General features: G+C 44.1%; 1 protein-coding gene across 1 annotated transcript in view; it reads left to right on the top strand.

The window, feature by feature from the left end:
• LOC144496849 (uncharacterized) overlaps positions 1–15399 on the top strand; it is a 54195-nt gene extending 38796 nt beyond the window's left edge. Inside the window, exons 9-10 of the mRNA XM_078217417.1 lie at positions 6987–7039; positions 8872–15399. Coding sequence (XP_078073543.1) covers positions 6987–7039; positions 8872–9027 — 209 coding nt within the window. The 3' untranslated portion in view covers positions 9028–15399. The remainder of the gene's footprint in view (positions 1–6986; positions 7040–8871) is intronic.
• The last annotated feature ends 772 nt before the right edge of the window (positions 15400–16171 follow it).

The following is a 16171-nucleotide window of genomic DNA, read 5'->3' as shown; positions in this document are numbered from 1 at the left end:
ACAGAAAAGATTTACCAGGATGTTGCCTGGTATGGAGGGCATTAGCTATGAGGAGAGGTTGGAGAAACTTGGTTTGTTCTCACTGGAACGACAGAGGTTGAGGGGCGACCTGATAGGAGTCTATAAGATTCTAAAGGGCATGGACAGAGTGGATAGTCAGAAGCTTTTTCCCAGGGTGGAAAAGTCAATTACTAGGGGGCATAGGTTTAAGGTGCAAGGTTTAAAGGAGATGTACGAGGCAAGTTTTTTTTACACAGAGGGTGGTGGGTGCCTGGAACTCGCTGCCGGGGGAGGTAGCGGAAGCAGATATGATAGTGACTTTTAAGGGGCATCTTGACAAATACATGAATAGGATGGGAATAGAGGGATATGGACTCAGAAAGGTAGGGAGTTTTAGTTCAGTCGGGCAGCATGGTCGGTGCAGGCTTGGAGGGCCGAAGGGCCTGTTCCTGTGCTGTAATTTTCTTTGTTCGTTCTCAGCACTTGCTCCTTCCTGGTGGTGCTATAACTTGACTCTGAAATTGTTTTCTTTAATACCACACTTGAGAGTGAGTGGTGAGAGTATTAGTGACACAGATTTGCCCCATTTGGAGCTTTTGTTCAGTGTGGGGTAGTCAATGAGGCATTGAAAGTCTTTCGAAGCAAAGGAAGATGAATGAACCCAGCCCTTACCTCCAAACTCTGAGTAAAAGCATTTGAGTGATCTGCAGGATGTTGTCAGCCTTTGGTCCTGTGACGACGAAAGGGACAGTGTCCTATTTGAACATCTTGTCCTCCTTTCAAAACTTACTCAGCAAGTTTGAGCTGCTGAGTTACATTCCTGGTCTGTGCGTGGGCTACAATTCTCATAATGAAAAGGTAATTCCTTATCACGGTGATTTGGCTAGCTTTTTCATATTCCTGCATTACTGCTCTATTAATGATTATACATTAGTGTCAGAATGTTGTTTTAACAATTGTGGAAAACTTATCAATTCTTAGATTGTATCATGTCAAGCATGCAAGTTAATAACTAAACTTGTTTGACTAATATCAAAAGGTAATCATATAAAAGAGAATGTAATCATGTAGGGGATAAGGTAATCATATATGAAGATACTAAAAGTTGCACATCTAAAGGCACAGGTGTTAGTGTGGATCAGTCCTTGTGCGATTACAGTATTATCACCTATCTGTTAATGGCAGATATATTTGTTAACAGAAAAGTGCTTGTGTAAAGTATATATTCAATATGGGTTCAACATGAGGTGGAATATTTCTGCATTATAGAAACATTTCGGTTTACATTTCATTTGTCCTTTGCACAAGTCGGCCATCTTGGCTTTTTCTTTCCATACTCCTCTTTTAAGAAGTTAAGAGCATAAGAACTAGGAGTAGGCCATCTGGCCCCTTGAGCCAGTAAGATAATGGCTGATCTTTTCGTGGACTCAGCTCCACTTACCCGCCCACTCACCATAACCCTTAATTCCTTTATTATTCAAAAATCTATCTTTGCCTTAAAAACATTCAATGAGGTAGCCTTAACTGCTTCACTGGGCAGGGAATTCCATAGCTTCACAACCCTTTGTGTGAAGAAGTTCCTCCTCAGCTCAGTCCTAAATCTGCTCCCCCTTATTTTGAGGCCATGCCCCCTAGTTCTAGTTTCATCCGTCAGTGGAAACAACTTCCCTGCTTCTATCTTATCTATTCCGTTTATAATCGTTTATGTTTTTATAAGATCTCCCCTCATTCTTCTGAATTCCAATGCGTATTGTCCCAGTCTACTCAGTCTCTCCTCATAAGCCAACCCTCTTAACTCCAAAATCAACCAAGTGAATCTCCTCTGCACCCCCTCCAGTGCCAGTATATCCTTTCTCAAGTAACGAGACCAAAACTGTACACAGTACTCAAGGTGTGGCCTCACCAGCACCTTATCCAGCTGCAACATAACCTCGCTGTTTTTAAACTCCATCCCTCTGACAGTGAAGGACATAATTCCATTTGCCTTCTTAATTACCTGCTGCACCTGCAAACCAACTTTTTGTGATTCTTGTTCTGTTCTTCAGACTGGTTCATTCCTCTTTGTCAATCATAAAATGGTCAGTCTTTTCTGGAGCTTTGGGCAACGTCTCCACCTTATATCCCACAAGACCTCATTTCATCTTATTTTGCAATTTGTCTTTTAGTTCAAGCGGATCTTCTTGAATAGATCTGGCTAACTTGAAAGATGCAATTTAATTGTGCAGAACTCTAATTTGGAAGAGTTGGTGATCAACTGTTGGCTTGTCCACATTATTTTGCCCATGTGCAGGTTTCATTCTGTAGCGAGAGTCTAGGAGAGTGAGGAAATAATGTAGGGAGAGTCATGGATACATGACCGTCCCCAACCTCAGAAAGTAATTAACTCTGTCAACAGTGAAGGTTTATGGCGGATTCCCCACAAATTCGGCTGCCCTCAGAAATTTGTCCTCATCTTCCGCCTACTCCACAATGGCTGACGTGCCCTTACCCTCAGCAACAGAATGACCACATACCCCAGGCGAGATTCTCTGGCCTCTTGCGGTGTGTTTCTTGGTGGTGGGAGACGGCCCAGCATTGACCAGCGGTGTAATATTCTGATCCCGCCACTGTCAATGGGATCTCCCATTGAATCTACCCCATTGCCACCGGGAAACCTGTGGTGAGGGTGCACTGTCAGCGAGACCAGAAGATCCCACTGGTGTGAACAGCCAGAAGATCTCGCTCCCTGTCTCAATGAAGATTGGGGCCAAACAAGGCAGTGTCACCACCCCAGCACAATTCTCCATTTTACTCCCACCAAATAGAAACATAGAAACATAGAAACCCTACAGTGCAGAAGGAGGCCATTCGGCCCATCGAGTCTGCACCGACCACAATCCCACCCAGGCCCTACCCCCACATATTTTACCCGCTAATCCCTCTAACCTACACATCCCAGGACTCTAAGGGGCAATTTTTAACCTGGCCAATCAACCTAACCCGCACATCTTTGGACTGTGGGAGGAAACCGGAGCACCCGGAGGAAACCCACGCAGACACGAGGAGAATGTGCAAACTTCACACAGACAGTGACCCGAGCCGGGAATCGAACTCAGGACCCTGGAGCTGTGAAGCAGCAGTGCTAACCACTGTGCTACCGTGCCGCCCTAGACACAAGTAGACACAAGTATTGAGATAATCCACAGTACAGACAGGAGACAGTTCAACTTGTTCCACATTCGGCCCAAATTCAAAATCACTCCAGTCTCGGTCATAAAACACCAGTACACAGATGGAGTTTGTATCTGCGGCCACGCAGAAACTGAGCTCCAGGTCATTGTCACTCCTCTGAAAGTGATATTATCGCAAGACGATTAATCCAGCTAATGTTCTGGGGACCCGGGTTCAAATCCCGCCACGGCAGGTGGTGGAATTTGAATTCAATTTTTAAAAAATCTAGAATTAAGAATCTCCTGATGACCATTGTCGATTGTTGGAAAAACCCATCTCACTAGGGAAAGAATTCTGCCATTTTTTCCTTGGTCTGGCCTACATGTGACTCCAGAGCCACAGCAATGTGGTTGACTCTCAACTGCCCTCGGGCAACTAGGGATGGGCAATAAATGCTGGCCAGCAAGCGATGCCCATGTCCCACAAAAATAAATACAGTGGAAAGTGTTATTGGGGCAGCATGGTGACACAGTGGTTAGAATTGCTGCCTCACAGGTCCAGAGACACGGGTTCAATTCTAGCCTTGGGTGACTGTGTGGTGTTTGCAATTCTCCCCGTGTCTGTGTGGGTTTGCTCTGGGTGCTCCGGTTTCCTTCCACACTCCAAAGATGTATGGTTAGGTGGATTGGCCATGCTAAATTGCTCCTTAGTGTCAGGGGAATTAGCAGGGTAAATACGTGGGGTTACGGAGATGGGGCCTGGGTGGGATTGTTGTCGGTGCAGGCTTGATGGGCCGAATGGCCTCATTCTGCACTTTAAGGATTCTATGATTCGATACATATGAGAAAATGGGCTTTTTGCTAAACACCTGGAAACCTAAGATCCTCATCCAATCAGCTTTCACCGCGTAAAAGCTGCCCTTCCCCATTGATTGAGATGCACCATTTTCCGCAACTTGGAACCTCCGCTTGACAAAAGCAGACAGAGCGGACAAAATTCAGCATCGCCTGAAATGTGCCAGCTCAACCTTCGGCCATCTGAGGAAAAGAGTCTTTGAGGGCCAGGATCTCAAGCCCGAGACTAAGGTCATGGTTTACCTGTCAACAGTGGACCCACACTCTTATCTTCTTCAGACACTTAGACAACGAACAGAAGGCATCCCAAAGCACTGGAGAATTATCACCATCAGTGCCTTCACCCTCCAAAAGTGACGGCACAAAAGACCGTCCAATTGGAGCATCCTCTTGCAAGCCTAGATGCCCCACATCATGGCTCTAACACTCAAGACTAGCTCTGGTGGCAGAGCATCTCAACCTATGCCTCGTACCAAATGCCAAAAGGAACTTTTCTCCTTGGAACTTGGTTAGAACATAAGAAATAGGAGCAGGTATGGACCACATTTCCCATCATGCCAGTCTAATGATGGCTGATCTTAGGCTTCAACTCCATTTTCCCATTTGCTTCTAACATCCCTTCATTCCCTGGAAGACCTCAGATCAGCCTTAACCATCTTCAACTACGGAGCATCCACAACCATCTGGGGTAACAAATTCCAAAGATTTGCAACCCTTTGAGTGAAGTAATTCCTCTCAGTCTAAAAAGATCAGCCCCTTATCCTGAGACTATGTGCCTTTATGTTTTCAATTCCTCAACCAATGGACACAATGTCTTCGCATCCACCATACCAAGCCCCTTCAAAATTTTAAGTTTCAATAAGATTGCCTCTCAATCTTCTAAATTCCAGGGAATATAGGCCCAATTTACTCAGCCTCTCATCAACAGACAACCCCCTTATCCCAGGGGCCAATTTAGTGAACATTTACTGTATCGCCTCCAATGCAAATATATCCTTTTTGAAATGTAAAGACCAAAACTGCACACATTCCACATCTCACAAACATCCTGTACAACTGTGGCAAGATGTCTTCATTCTTGTACTCCAGTCCAATCTTGTGATAATGGCCATTTGCCACCTTAATTGCTTGCTGCACCTGCATGCTATCTTTCCAAGTCCCAAGTCCCTTGTAAAGCAAACCCAAATCTCTTTGAATGTTAATAATTACATGTTTCTCAGCTTTAAAAAAAATATTATGCTCCTATTTTACCACCAGAGGGACTAACTTCACAATTCCTGATCGTAGAATCATAGAATCTACAGTGAGGAAGGAGGCCATTTGGCCCATCAAGTCCACACCGATCACAACCCCACCAAGGCCTCACTCCCACAACCCCACGCATTTACCCTGCCAACCCCCCTGACGCCAGGGTCAATTCAACATGGCCGAACAACCTAACCCACACATCTTTGGAGTGTGGGAGGAAACCGGAACACCCAGAGGAAACCCTAATAATTACATGTTTCTCAGCTTTGAAAAAATATTATGTTTACTATTTTACCACCAGAGGGACTAACGTCACAATTCCTTATGCTTCGTGCTCCATCTGCCTCACTCACCTAACTCACTCTTCTCACTGCTTCTCAATCACCTAACCTGTGTCTCTCTGTATTTCTCTGCAATCTTTCTGTGTCCTCCCCGCAGCATATCTTTCCACCTAGTTTGGTATCATCAATAAAAGGGTTGTGACAGGAGACTCCCAGGACAACAAAGGAAACTCTTTTTAGGGATGTTCTTAAAGCATTCCTGAACCAACCAAACATCCCTGTTGACTCATGGGAGTCCCTGACTTGTGACCGACCAAGTTGGAAGAGGTCCTTTCGGGAAGGCACCAAACACATCGAGAGATTTTGTGGGGAAGATGCAGAGGTGGAATTGAGGACCTGAGAGAGAGAGAGAGAGCGCATGAACCTCCAAACAACACATCTGCCCGGCCCTTCAATCTTGACCCGTAGATTGTGCACTGGATATATCAGCCGACCCAGGACCGACTGAATTAGAGTGAAAGCAAATCATCCTGTATCCCAAGGGATTGCCGAAGGAAAAAGGAAACTGGAGAACGTCTCCAGATTTAAAATGACACTCCAGTCTCTCTCACTTCTGTGAAATGGCTTTGTCTGTCACTTTAGGCAGGGCATTAAAATAAAGAGGCCAATAATATAATGGACAGCAAAGTTTTAAAACTACCATTAAACCGTGGGGTTATGCTGCAACCGTGGGGTTATGCTGCAACTGTACAGGACCTTGGTGAGACCACATCTGGAATATTGTGTGCAGTTCTGGTCACCTCACTATAAGAAGGATGTGGAAGCGCTGGAAAGAGTGCAGAGCAGATTTACCAGGAAGCTGCCTGGTTTGGAGGGTAGGTCTTATGAGGAAAGGTTGAGGGAGCTAGGGCTGTTCTCTCTGGAGCGGAGGAGGCTGAGGGGAGACTTCATAGAGGTTTATAAAATGATGAAGGGGATAGATAGAGTGAAGGTTCAAAGACTATTTCCTCGGGTGGATGGAGCTATTACAAGGGGGCATAACTATCGGGTTCATGGTGGGAGATATAGGAAGGATATCAGAGATAGGTTCTTTACGCAGAGAGTGGTTGGGGTGTGGAATGGACTGCCTGCCGTGATAGTGGAGTCAGACACTTTAGGACCATTTAAGCGGTTATTGGATAGGGACATGGAGCACACCAGGATGATAGGGAGTGGGATAGCTTGATCTTGGTTTCAGATAAAGCTCGGCACAACATCGTGGGCCGAAGGGCCTGTTCTGTGCTGTACTGTTCTATGTTCTATGTTCTAACCTTGGTACACTGCCTGGTAAGAAATTAAAAGGGTAAAGTGATTTGGGAAAGAATTTACAGCCTGATATTCTGATTGTTGCAAAAACTTGCTCAGTCAGTACACTATTTCATCAACACAACTCATTCTATGTTCACATCAACAGGTGGAAAAATGGATAAAGGGACAACTGGAAGTGCAGATCACTTCGAACTGGAAGTAAGTATGTTATGTGATGAGTTAGAAATATAGCTGTTTCTCTGAACTCTTCTGTAAATTAGCCTTCCTGAACCTTTAGCAGTCAGAAAAGGAAGATATGTCGTGAAAGAATAATTTTTATGGAGAATTCACAAATGGTCGAACAAAGGTAAAGTCTCCATAGTCCCAGGTAACCACTGAGGGTCACCACACCTCAGGCGTGGGTCAAGATCTAGAAGGCAGGGCCTTCATGAATAACCGCAGCCAGTGCGCAAATGGAACCAGCGCTATTGGTGTCCACTCCATATCACAAACCGACCGTCCAGCCAACTGAGCTGATCCAGCTCATGTTCCAGTTTCTAAGAAGCAAAATGGGTGCACTCAACAGTGCTGACTGCAAGCAAAGGAGTTTGATGTGAGTGAAATACAGATAAAGAAGATCATCTCATGCTGAGCTGTGTTTAATACCTAAAAGCAGAATGAAATTAACCCAAATCATTGTAGACAAAACATACAAAATTGAACTAATATCAAAGATTTGAAAGCCAGAAAGTTAAAAATTGATAACCAGTTTGCAATAAATGCTCTCTTGACAAGAGCCTAAACTTCAGAAAACAGGTGAAATACTGGAGGCATTGCATGTATAATGAGGATTTAAATGTATTAAATGCCATGTATTATTGCATAGCCCATAATAATACCTGGATGATATGGTTTACAATAAAAAATTGACAAATAAATCTTGTTTATTAAGATGAACGATAGTAATGCAGTGGACATTGTCTATGTGGATTTTAAGAAAGCCTTTGACAAAGTACCATATAAAAGGCTGGTTAACTAAGTTGAGGCTTGTGGAATAGAGGATCGGTGTCCAATTGAATAAAAGCATTGACTTGAGGTGACCTACAGTGCAGAAGGAGGCAATTTGGCCCATTGAATCTGCACCGACAATCCTAATCCCACAATCTCCCTCACATTAGGGAGCAATTTAGCATGGCCAATCCACCTAACCTCCACAACTTTGGAGTGTGGGAGGAAACCGGAGCACCCGGAGGAAACCCACGCAGACATGGGAGAATGTGCAAACTCCACACAGACAGTCACCTGAGGCCGGAATTGAACCCAGGTCCCTGGTGCGGTGAGGCAGCAGTGTTAACTACTATAACGCTGTGCCCTCTGTACATTGGGTGGCAGACCCCATCCCCATCAGGATAATGCACACTCTTTATCCCTTTGCAGCTTTCCGCTTGACCTCCAAAACCTGTCCTGCCATTCCCCCCCCCTCTCCCCCCCTCTCCCCCCCCCCCCCCCCCCCCCCGCCCCCCCATCCTCTTTCCGAGGATTCCCGAAACCTTCCTGTGCTAAAAGCCCAGGGTTTACCTTCGCCTGGGAACCATTCGTCTTTTTCCCAGGGCCCCCCTGCAGTTCCAGCAGTGACCACTACTAGGTTTGGCACTGCAGGGGCTAATGGAGCTGCTGCCCTATCACATTGGTCAATATATCTTGAGGGCAGTAGTTCGTCCCACCGAGGGCAGAAGTCCCGCTCGCGGGAAGTTGAATCTGCCTGGAGCATGTTATTGCTGCGTGCCAGCCTTTTTTTCTGCATTGGCCACTTTGGAAAGGTTTTGGTAAGTTGGATGGACAGGGATGGGGAGTGCGAACAACATGGCTCCCGGTAAAATTCAGTCCTATGTCTAAAAGCGGAAAACTTGATTGAAAGTCTAAATTAAAGAGACACATCATATATATAAGTTTTAGTCAGTGTTGTTGTTACTTCTTCTCATAATTTGTTTTTAAAGAAATCAACTATTTTCAGGCATTTTAATTCAATATTTTGTCTTTATTTACTGCAGGAGCAAAACAGGAAATCTCCCAACTCCTTGAACATTGTATCCAGTGAAGAAAAGCTGAAGTTTCTGACCACTCATAGCAGTGAAGAAAAGCTTGAACCTAGGTGCACTGACACCCTGGACAAACTGTCTTATATGCAGGAGCTGGACTCCCAATGAAAGGTGCCTTAGGTATTTCACCACCATTTTATGGAGCTTTCTTAAATACAGTGTTCACACACTTGTGAAAAAACGTTTTCACTCTGTGAAGCAGAATGTTCTGAGAGTTTTTATAATGTGTGGGGCGAACAAGAGGGTGGCTTATCAGAAAATAGCAAGTGCATTGTCTACCATTTATTGCACCCATTAGCGTCACTTTAAAACTTGTTACTTCCTCTTTAGTCTTCCCTTCCTGACTCGTCCTCTAGGCCACTAGTTCTCTATCTTTCCCTGCTACTACACCAGGGTTAGGTCTATTCTGACACTACTCATTGTGTTGTTATCAAGCTATAACCACAGCTGATCTATCCTATCTTTGGCAGCCTGGCTGCTCAGTTTGCCTACCTCCCTCCTTCCAGTGCTGCTATTCACAATGTCCCCAAACCCTTGGACTCGAATGGAGGATCAACGTTCACCAAACCTTTCTGCGTTTCCCTACAGAATGCCGGTTTACTGACAAACCAGCTCTTTTGCCACCCGGTGATTTGTATTTGTATTGTGGGCGGCACAGTGGTACAGTGGTTAGCACTGCTGCCTCACAGAGCCAGGGACCCAGGTTCGATTCCCGGCTTGGGTGACTATCTGTGCGGAATCTGCACATTCTCCCCGTGTCTGCATGGATTTCCTCCGGGTGCTCCGGGTTCCTCCCGCAGTCCAAAGACGTGCGGGTTAAGTGGATTGGCCATGCTAAATTGCCCTTCAGTGTCAGAGGAGGTGTAGATTAGTTGAATTAACCATGGTAAATGCATGGGGTTACAGGGATGGGGATGGGAGGGCGGGGGCTTGGTGGGATACTTGGTCAGAAAGTCAGTGCAGACTAGATGGGCTGAATGCCCTCCCTCTACCTGCTCCCCCCCCCAGACCCGAGCCATTCCTGCATCTTCATTTCTCACAGTGGAAGCAGCCTATGCACTCCTTTGCTTGCAAATTTGTATCGAACCGTTCAGCCGCTTCTTTTCGTATCATGGTCTCAGCCAACAACTCCCCCTGTCCCCAGTGGCGTAGCTAGAGGCGGAGCAGCGGGAGCGACCGCTCCCCCTGAGCACATTCTTCAAAAGTGGCGTCTTTTCAACGGGGTGTTCCTCACGGGCCCCTCAGATCTCTTCCCGAGATCTGAAGTCCGCGATCCATGGACTGCAATCGCGGGATGCGATATGGATGCAGGGACTTCAGGCAGCGAGGAAGGCATGCAATCTCCCGAGAGGGCATTGCAATCACGAGGATAATCACGAGGTTGCAAGATTTTTGTTAAAGGTACACACAAAATTGAAAAACATGACGAAAGTGAAAGTCACAAAAAAGCAGAGAAAAATCTTTTTCTTACCAAATTTCATTTGTTCAACGACAGAACTGTCTTGGTTGGCCTTGTAACGGCGGAAAGGAAAGGGATGGAGAAAAATAGGATGATTCGAACCCGTGTTATAGATGCGGTTCTCTATTTGGGAAAACAGGGATTGGCATTCCGTGGTCATAGCGAGTATCAAGGTTTAGGTTCCCCAAGTACAAATTAAGGCAATTTTTTGGAACTTGTTCAGGTGTTTGCCAAAAACGATACATTACTGGAGCAACATTTATTACTGAGTGATCGAAATGCAACATACCTCAGCCCTGACATACAAAATGATCTGATACAGTCCTTATCAGCCCAAGTTCTATCAAAGATAATAGCTGAAATCAAGGTGGCTAAGTACTTTGCAATAATTGTTGACTCTACTATTGATATCGGCAGAACTGATCCATTTTCTTTATCCTTGCGATATGTAACAGTAAACGGTGATGCAGTGGAATGATTTATACAATTCAGCGAATTACCTGGAGTAAGGGCTGTAGATTTTTTCAACATTCTTCTTCCAGCAATCAAAACCTTAGGGCTGTCAATAACTGTGTGTTACGGTCAGTCTTACGATGGAGCAAACACCATGTCGGGTGAAATCTCCAAACAAAGATTAGGGAAGTTGCTCCAAATGCACTCTTTAGGCACTGCTGTGCACATAATTTAAATTTGGTTCTAATTGATGCAGTAAGCTCCAATATTCAAACCAAGTTGTTGTTTGGAACTCTACAAAGTGTCTATACCTTTTCTTCTGGCAGTTTACCTCGTCTTTCAGTACTGAAAGAAGAACAACGCAATCATATCAAATCTTTCGCACTGAATCTAAAGAAACTTTGTGATACTAGATGGGTGTGCAGGAAGTCAGCAGTAGAGGCAGTGTTGCAGAATTTACCAGCACTAGTAGTCGCTCTGCAAAGAATTCTGGATGGTGAGATAAGAAACTGTACTCCTAAACAGCTCGCTGAGGCAAAGGGTATACTGGAAACGCTCAGTACTTACAAATTCTTAGTTTTTCTTATATTCTGGAGTAAAGTGCTGGACAAGGCTTTCAATTTATCCATATATTTACAGAAAAGTAGTCCAGAGCTGGTAACGACTTCTCATTTGATTCAGCTTTTTGAAAAAGATATGAAAAACATGCGAAATGAGTATAAATCTCAATTCAAACAGATTGAGAATGAAGCAACCGAGTTGGCTCAAAAATGTGATATTAATACAAGTAGCACAGAGAACGTAAAAGAAAAAGATTCCATGAAGAAATTGCAGAGGATGAAGGAATATTTGATGCCCAAAATAACTTCATAGTTGAATCCTACTAAGTGTCCTTAGATTCTGTTATAAATAGCACAAGTTAAAGATTTGAGCGTTTTAAAAATGTGGCTTCCAAATTTAGTGGTTTAGATCCAAAGCATTTTGACAACGTAGATAACGTGAACAAGTTAGAATTTTTAGCAGACACGTTCTCAGACGTCATCGATAGTCAAACTGAAATCGTACAAGAGTTTCTTTCATTCAAAGACATGTACAAAGAGATAATGAGCACTAGCAGTAAGGCAAACTCAAGTGTCGGGAAACTGACCATCAACAATGTACTAAAATTCATGATCGCCAAATACATGTGTTCCATTTATCCTAACCTGTCCACATTGTACCACATTTTTCTGACCTTACCAATAACTAGCGCAGTTGCGGAATGATCCTTTAGGTGGCTCCAACACATAAAGTCCGACCTTGGTTCTACAATGGGCGAGGATAGATTTGGGTTAGCTTTGGTCTCCATTGAAAGACAGTTGGCTACTGAGGTAGATTATAATAAAGTAATAGATAACTTTGCTAGAATGAAGCCTAGACGAAAGAGGCTGTTGTAGTTGCTTCATACCTTTTTCATATTGCTTCGTTTTGTTTTCATTTTACGTTTAAAATGAAAAATAATTAAATAACACGTGTTTTTATTATGTTTTGATTTTCAATACAAAATAAAAATGCATAATGAATTTTAAATTATTTGGCATGCGTCGTGGCACCTTTTTTATGTGCTCGCTCCTCCTAACTTTAGAACCTGGCTACGCCACTGCCTGCTTTGCTCGGAACACAACCATCATCAAACGCCGGCCCCTTCCCTCCACCCCAGAAAAACAAATTCTCTCAAATCCTCTTTTTCACAATCTTAAATGTTAACTTCTTCATGGTGTCAACTTGAATCCATCCAGACTTTCGGTGATGCCTCCTGCACTAGTTCATAAGTTCATAAGATATCGGAGCAGAATTAGGTCATTTGGCCCATTGAGTCCACTCCGCCATTCGATCATGGCTGATATGCTCCTCATCCCCATTTTCCTGCCTTCTCCCCATAACTCTTCAACCCATTACCAATTAAAAATCTGTCCAACTCCTCTTTAAATTTAATCACTGTCCCAGCATCCACCGCACTTTGGGCGAGTGAATTCCACATTCACAACCCGTCGTGAGAAGAAGTTTCTCCTCAACTCTGTTTTAAATTTGCTACCCCTTATCCTAAGACTATGACCTCTCCTCCTAGAATCCACCACAAGAGGAAGCATCCACTCCATGTCCACTTTATCATCTTGTATACCTCAATTTGATCTCCCCTCATTCTTCTAAATTCCAGACAGTATAGGCCTAAACTGTTCAATCTCTCTTCATACGACAAACCTCTCATCTCTGGAATCAATCTAGTGAACCTCCTCTGAACTGCCTCCAATGCCACTACATCTTTCCTCAATTAAGGGGACCAAAACAGAGCACAATACTCCAGGTGCGGCCTCACCAATGCCTTGTATAGTTGCAACAATAATTCCTTATCTTTATATTCTATTCCTTTAGCTATAAATGCCAACATTCCATTTGCTTTCTTTATTATCTGCTGTACCTGCATGGTACCCTCCTTGGATCTCAGAACATTCTGCCAAAAGAGTTGGTTCGTGGAAAACCCTGATCTCCTTATTGAAGACTACTATTTTTTTTAACTGTAAGGCATTGATTCGTAGCAAACTTGGTCTGCTTGTTGAAGACTGCTAATTTTTTAACTGAAAGCTATTACTTCATACGAAAAAGTATTATGTTAATGAAACATTTCTTTGCATTTGTTGACATTTACTGAAACGATTTCTTTATTTCTCTGAATAATGTGAGCAGAGCTGTATTTACGGTCCATTACTGGGTCGTGAGGCTTCAGCCATTTATATGTTTATTATTGTTCATTATGTTGTGTTTCTTGTTGGCCAAACGCAATACTTATTTGCACTGGGTGCACTTGAGTTCTATTGACCTGCTGTAGACTGAATATTCCCAGACTGATGAGAAAACTAATTATTCCAAGTGTGAGAAATCAGTTAGATCTGCAAAGTATAACCGGTGTCATTTTTTTAAGTTTGTTTGGATGACACAGCAGCGAGGATAGATTTATAATGGAAGTTCCTGTTCGGGAAAAAGGCACTTGTATGTAGCAGGAATTATACTGTTGGTAAGCTAATGTAAAGGGATTTAAGCAATCATGTTTTCTCAAAAGGGAAGGAATTGATTAACTATGGAATATTGAAGCTATTCATGAGGGACATACCCTCATGTTATACTGTCCTATGGTGTTATGTTTTAACTTTTGTATCATTTGTATATGTGTAATGTCACAAAAAGGCAGAACTGCTGTGGTTCCATAGCTAGCTCCCTGCCTTTGAGCCAGAAGGATCCAAGTTTCAGTCCATTGCAAAGACTTATGAGCCACCAATGATCTAAGCCACTGGCGCAGATAAATTGGCATGCATTGGTGCTGGTGCCCAGCCAGGCTAAGTGTAAGGGTTAATGACAGGAGGCTCATATAGTTGTAAAACCACTCGTACAATCCAAAAAAGGGGCGGCACGGTGGCACAGTGGTTAGCACTGCTGCCTCGCGGCGCCAGGGACCTGGGTTCGATTCCTAGCCTGGGTGGAGTTTGCAAATTCTCCCCTTGTCTGCGTGGGTTGCCTTCAGGTGCTCCGGTTTCCTCCCACAGTCCGAAAGACATGCTGGTTAGGGTTCATTATGTGGAGATGCTGGCGTTGGACTGGGGTAAACACAGTAAGAAGTCTAACAACACCAGGTTAAAGTCCAACCAACTAGCTAATGAACTACGGTTCATTAGCCATGCTAAATTCTCCCTCAGTGTACCTGAACAGGCGCCGGAGTGTGGCGACTAGGGGATTTTCACAGTAACTTCATTGCAGTGTGAATGTAAGCCTGCTTGTAACTAGTAAATAAAATTTACTTTGAAATTATAATAAAATAAATAATATTTTTCACAGGATGTAACCATCACTGGCTAGGCCAGCACTTGTCCTTCATCTCTAATTCCCATTGAGAAGGTGGTGGTGAGCTGCCTTCCTGAATTTTTGCAGACCATGTGGTGTAGGTACACCCACAGTGCTGTTAGGGAGGATTTTGAGCCAGTGAAGTGGAGAAACGGCCGATATATTTCCAAGTTAGGATGGTGTGTGCCTTGGAGGGGGACCTCCAGGTGGTGCTCCAAGTGTCTGCTACCCTTGTCCTGCTAGGTGGTAGTGGTCGTGAGTTTGGAAAGTGCCATTGAAGGATCTATAGCTGTGCTTTTGGAACTCAAGGGATCAAGGGATACGAGAGGAAGGTGGGATCAGGATATTGAATTTGATGATCAAAAGGAATGGCGGAGCAGGCTCAAAGGGCCAAATGGCCTACTCCTGTTTCTATTTTCTATGTTTCCATCTTGTACAGCGGTCTCCAAACTTCCAGCCGGACATGGGCCGCTGCGGGCCGTAGTTTGGAGACCCCTGATCTTGTAGATGGTACACACTGCAGCCACTGTGCATTAGGTGCTGGAGGCAGTGGATGTTGGAGGTGGTAGATGGGGGCGAATCAGAAGGGTTGCTTTTCCCTGGATGGTGTAGAGCTTTTTAAACTTTGTTGGAGCTGCACTCATCCGGGCAGGAGGAAAGTATCCATCACACTCCTGACTTGTACCTTGTCGATGGCGGACAGACTTTTGGGAGGGGGGAGGCGGGGGGGTGGGGGGGGGGGGGGGGGGGGTCGGTGTCAGGAGTTACTCACCGCAGAATTGTCGCCACAATATTTGAAAGATGATCAACCAGCCCTCTGACGACCCCATGTAACATGCAGAAATATAAAAGAGAATGGAAGGCAGGATTGTAAAATAGAAGGGGTGAGAGAACTATATAAAGAGGCAATTTGAATGGGTATTTGGTTTCATAAAGACCGCAGATACTGAATACAAGTACTGAACACGTTTGAATTCCAACGTGGTTATCAGGTGTAAGATCTTTTAAGTATATGTTTGTGTTACTCTCTGTATTGTGTGTTTAATAAAGATCTGATTTCACCATTTTGGAACTTGATTGAAAACCTTACAATAAAATGTCCCAGACTGGATGTTCTCCTGGCCTTATTATCGGTGAGCAGTGTGATTGGAGCTAAACACATCGGAAAATACAGTCGTGGCTTTATGATTGATGAAATGTGTGAAAGTGTTTGAACCCAACACGGACCACAAGAATTCCAGAATTCCTGCTCTGCGCACAGTCAGAAGTCTCACAACACCCTGGTTAAAATCCAACAGGTTTATTTGGTATCACGAGCTTTCAGAGCGTTGCTCCTTCATCAGGTGGGTGGAGAGTTGGGTTCACAAACAGGGCATATATGGACACAGACTCAATTGCAAGATACTGGTTGGAATGCGAGTCTTTACAGGTACAGACAATGCGAGTGGAGAGAGGGATAATCACAGG

The sequence above is a fragment of the Mustelus asterias genome, chromosome 8 (genome assembly GCF_964213995.1).
Source record: "Mustelus asterias chromosome 8, sMusAst1.hap1.1, whole genome shotgun sequence".
NCBI classification, from domain to species: Eukaryota; Metazoa; Chordata; class Chondrichthyes; order Carcharhiniformes; family Triakidae; genus Mustelus; species Mustelus asterias.
This window is presented reverse-complemented; position numbering and strand designations above follow the sequence as displayed.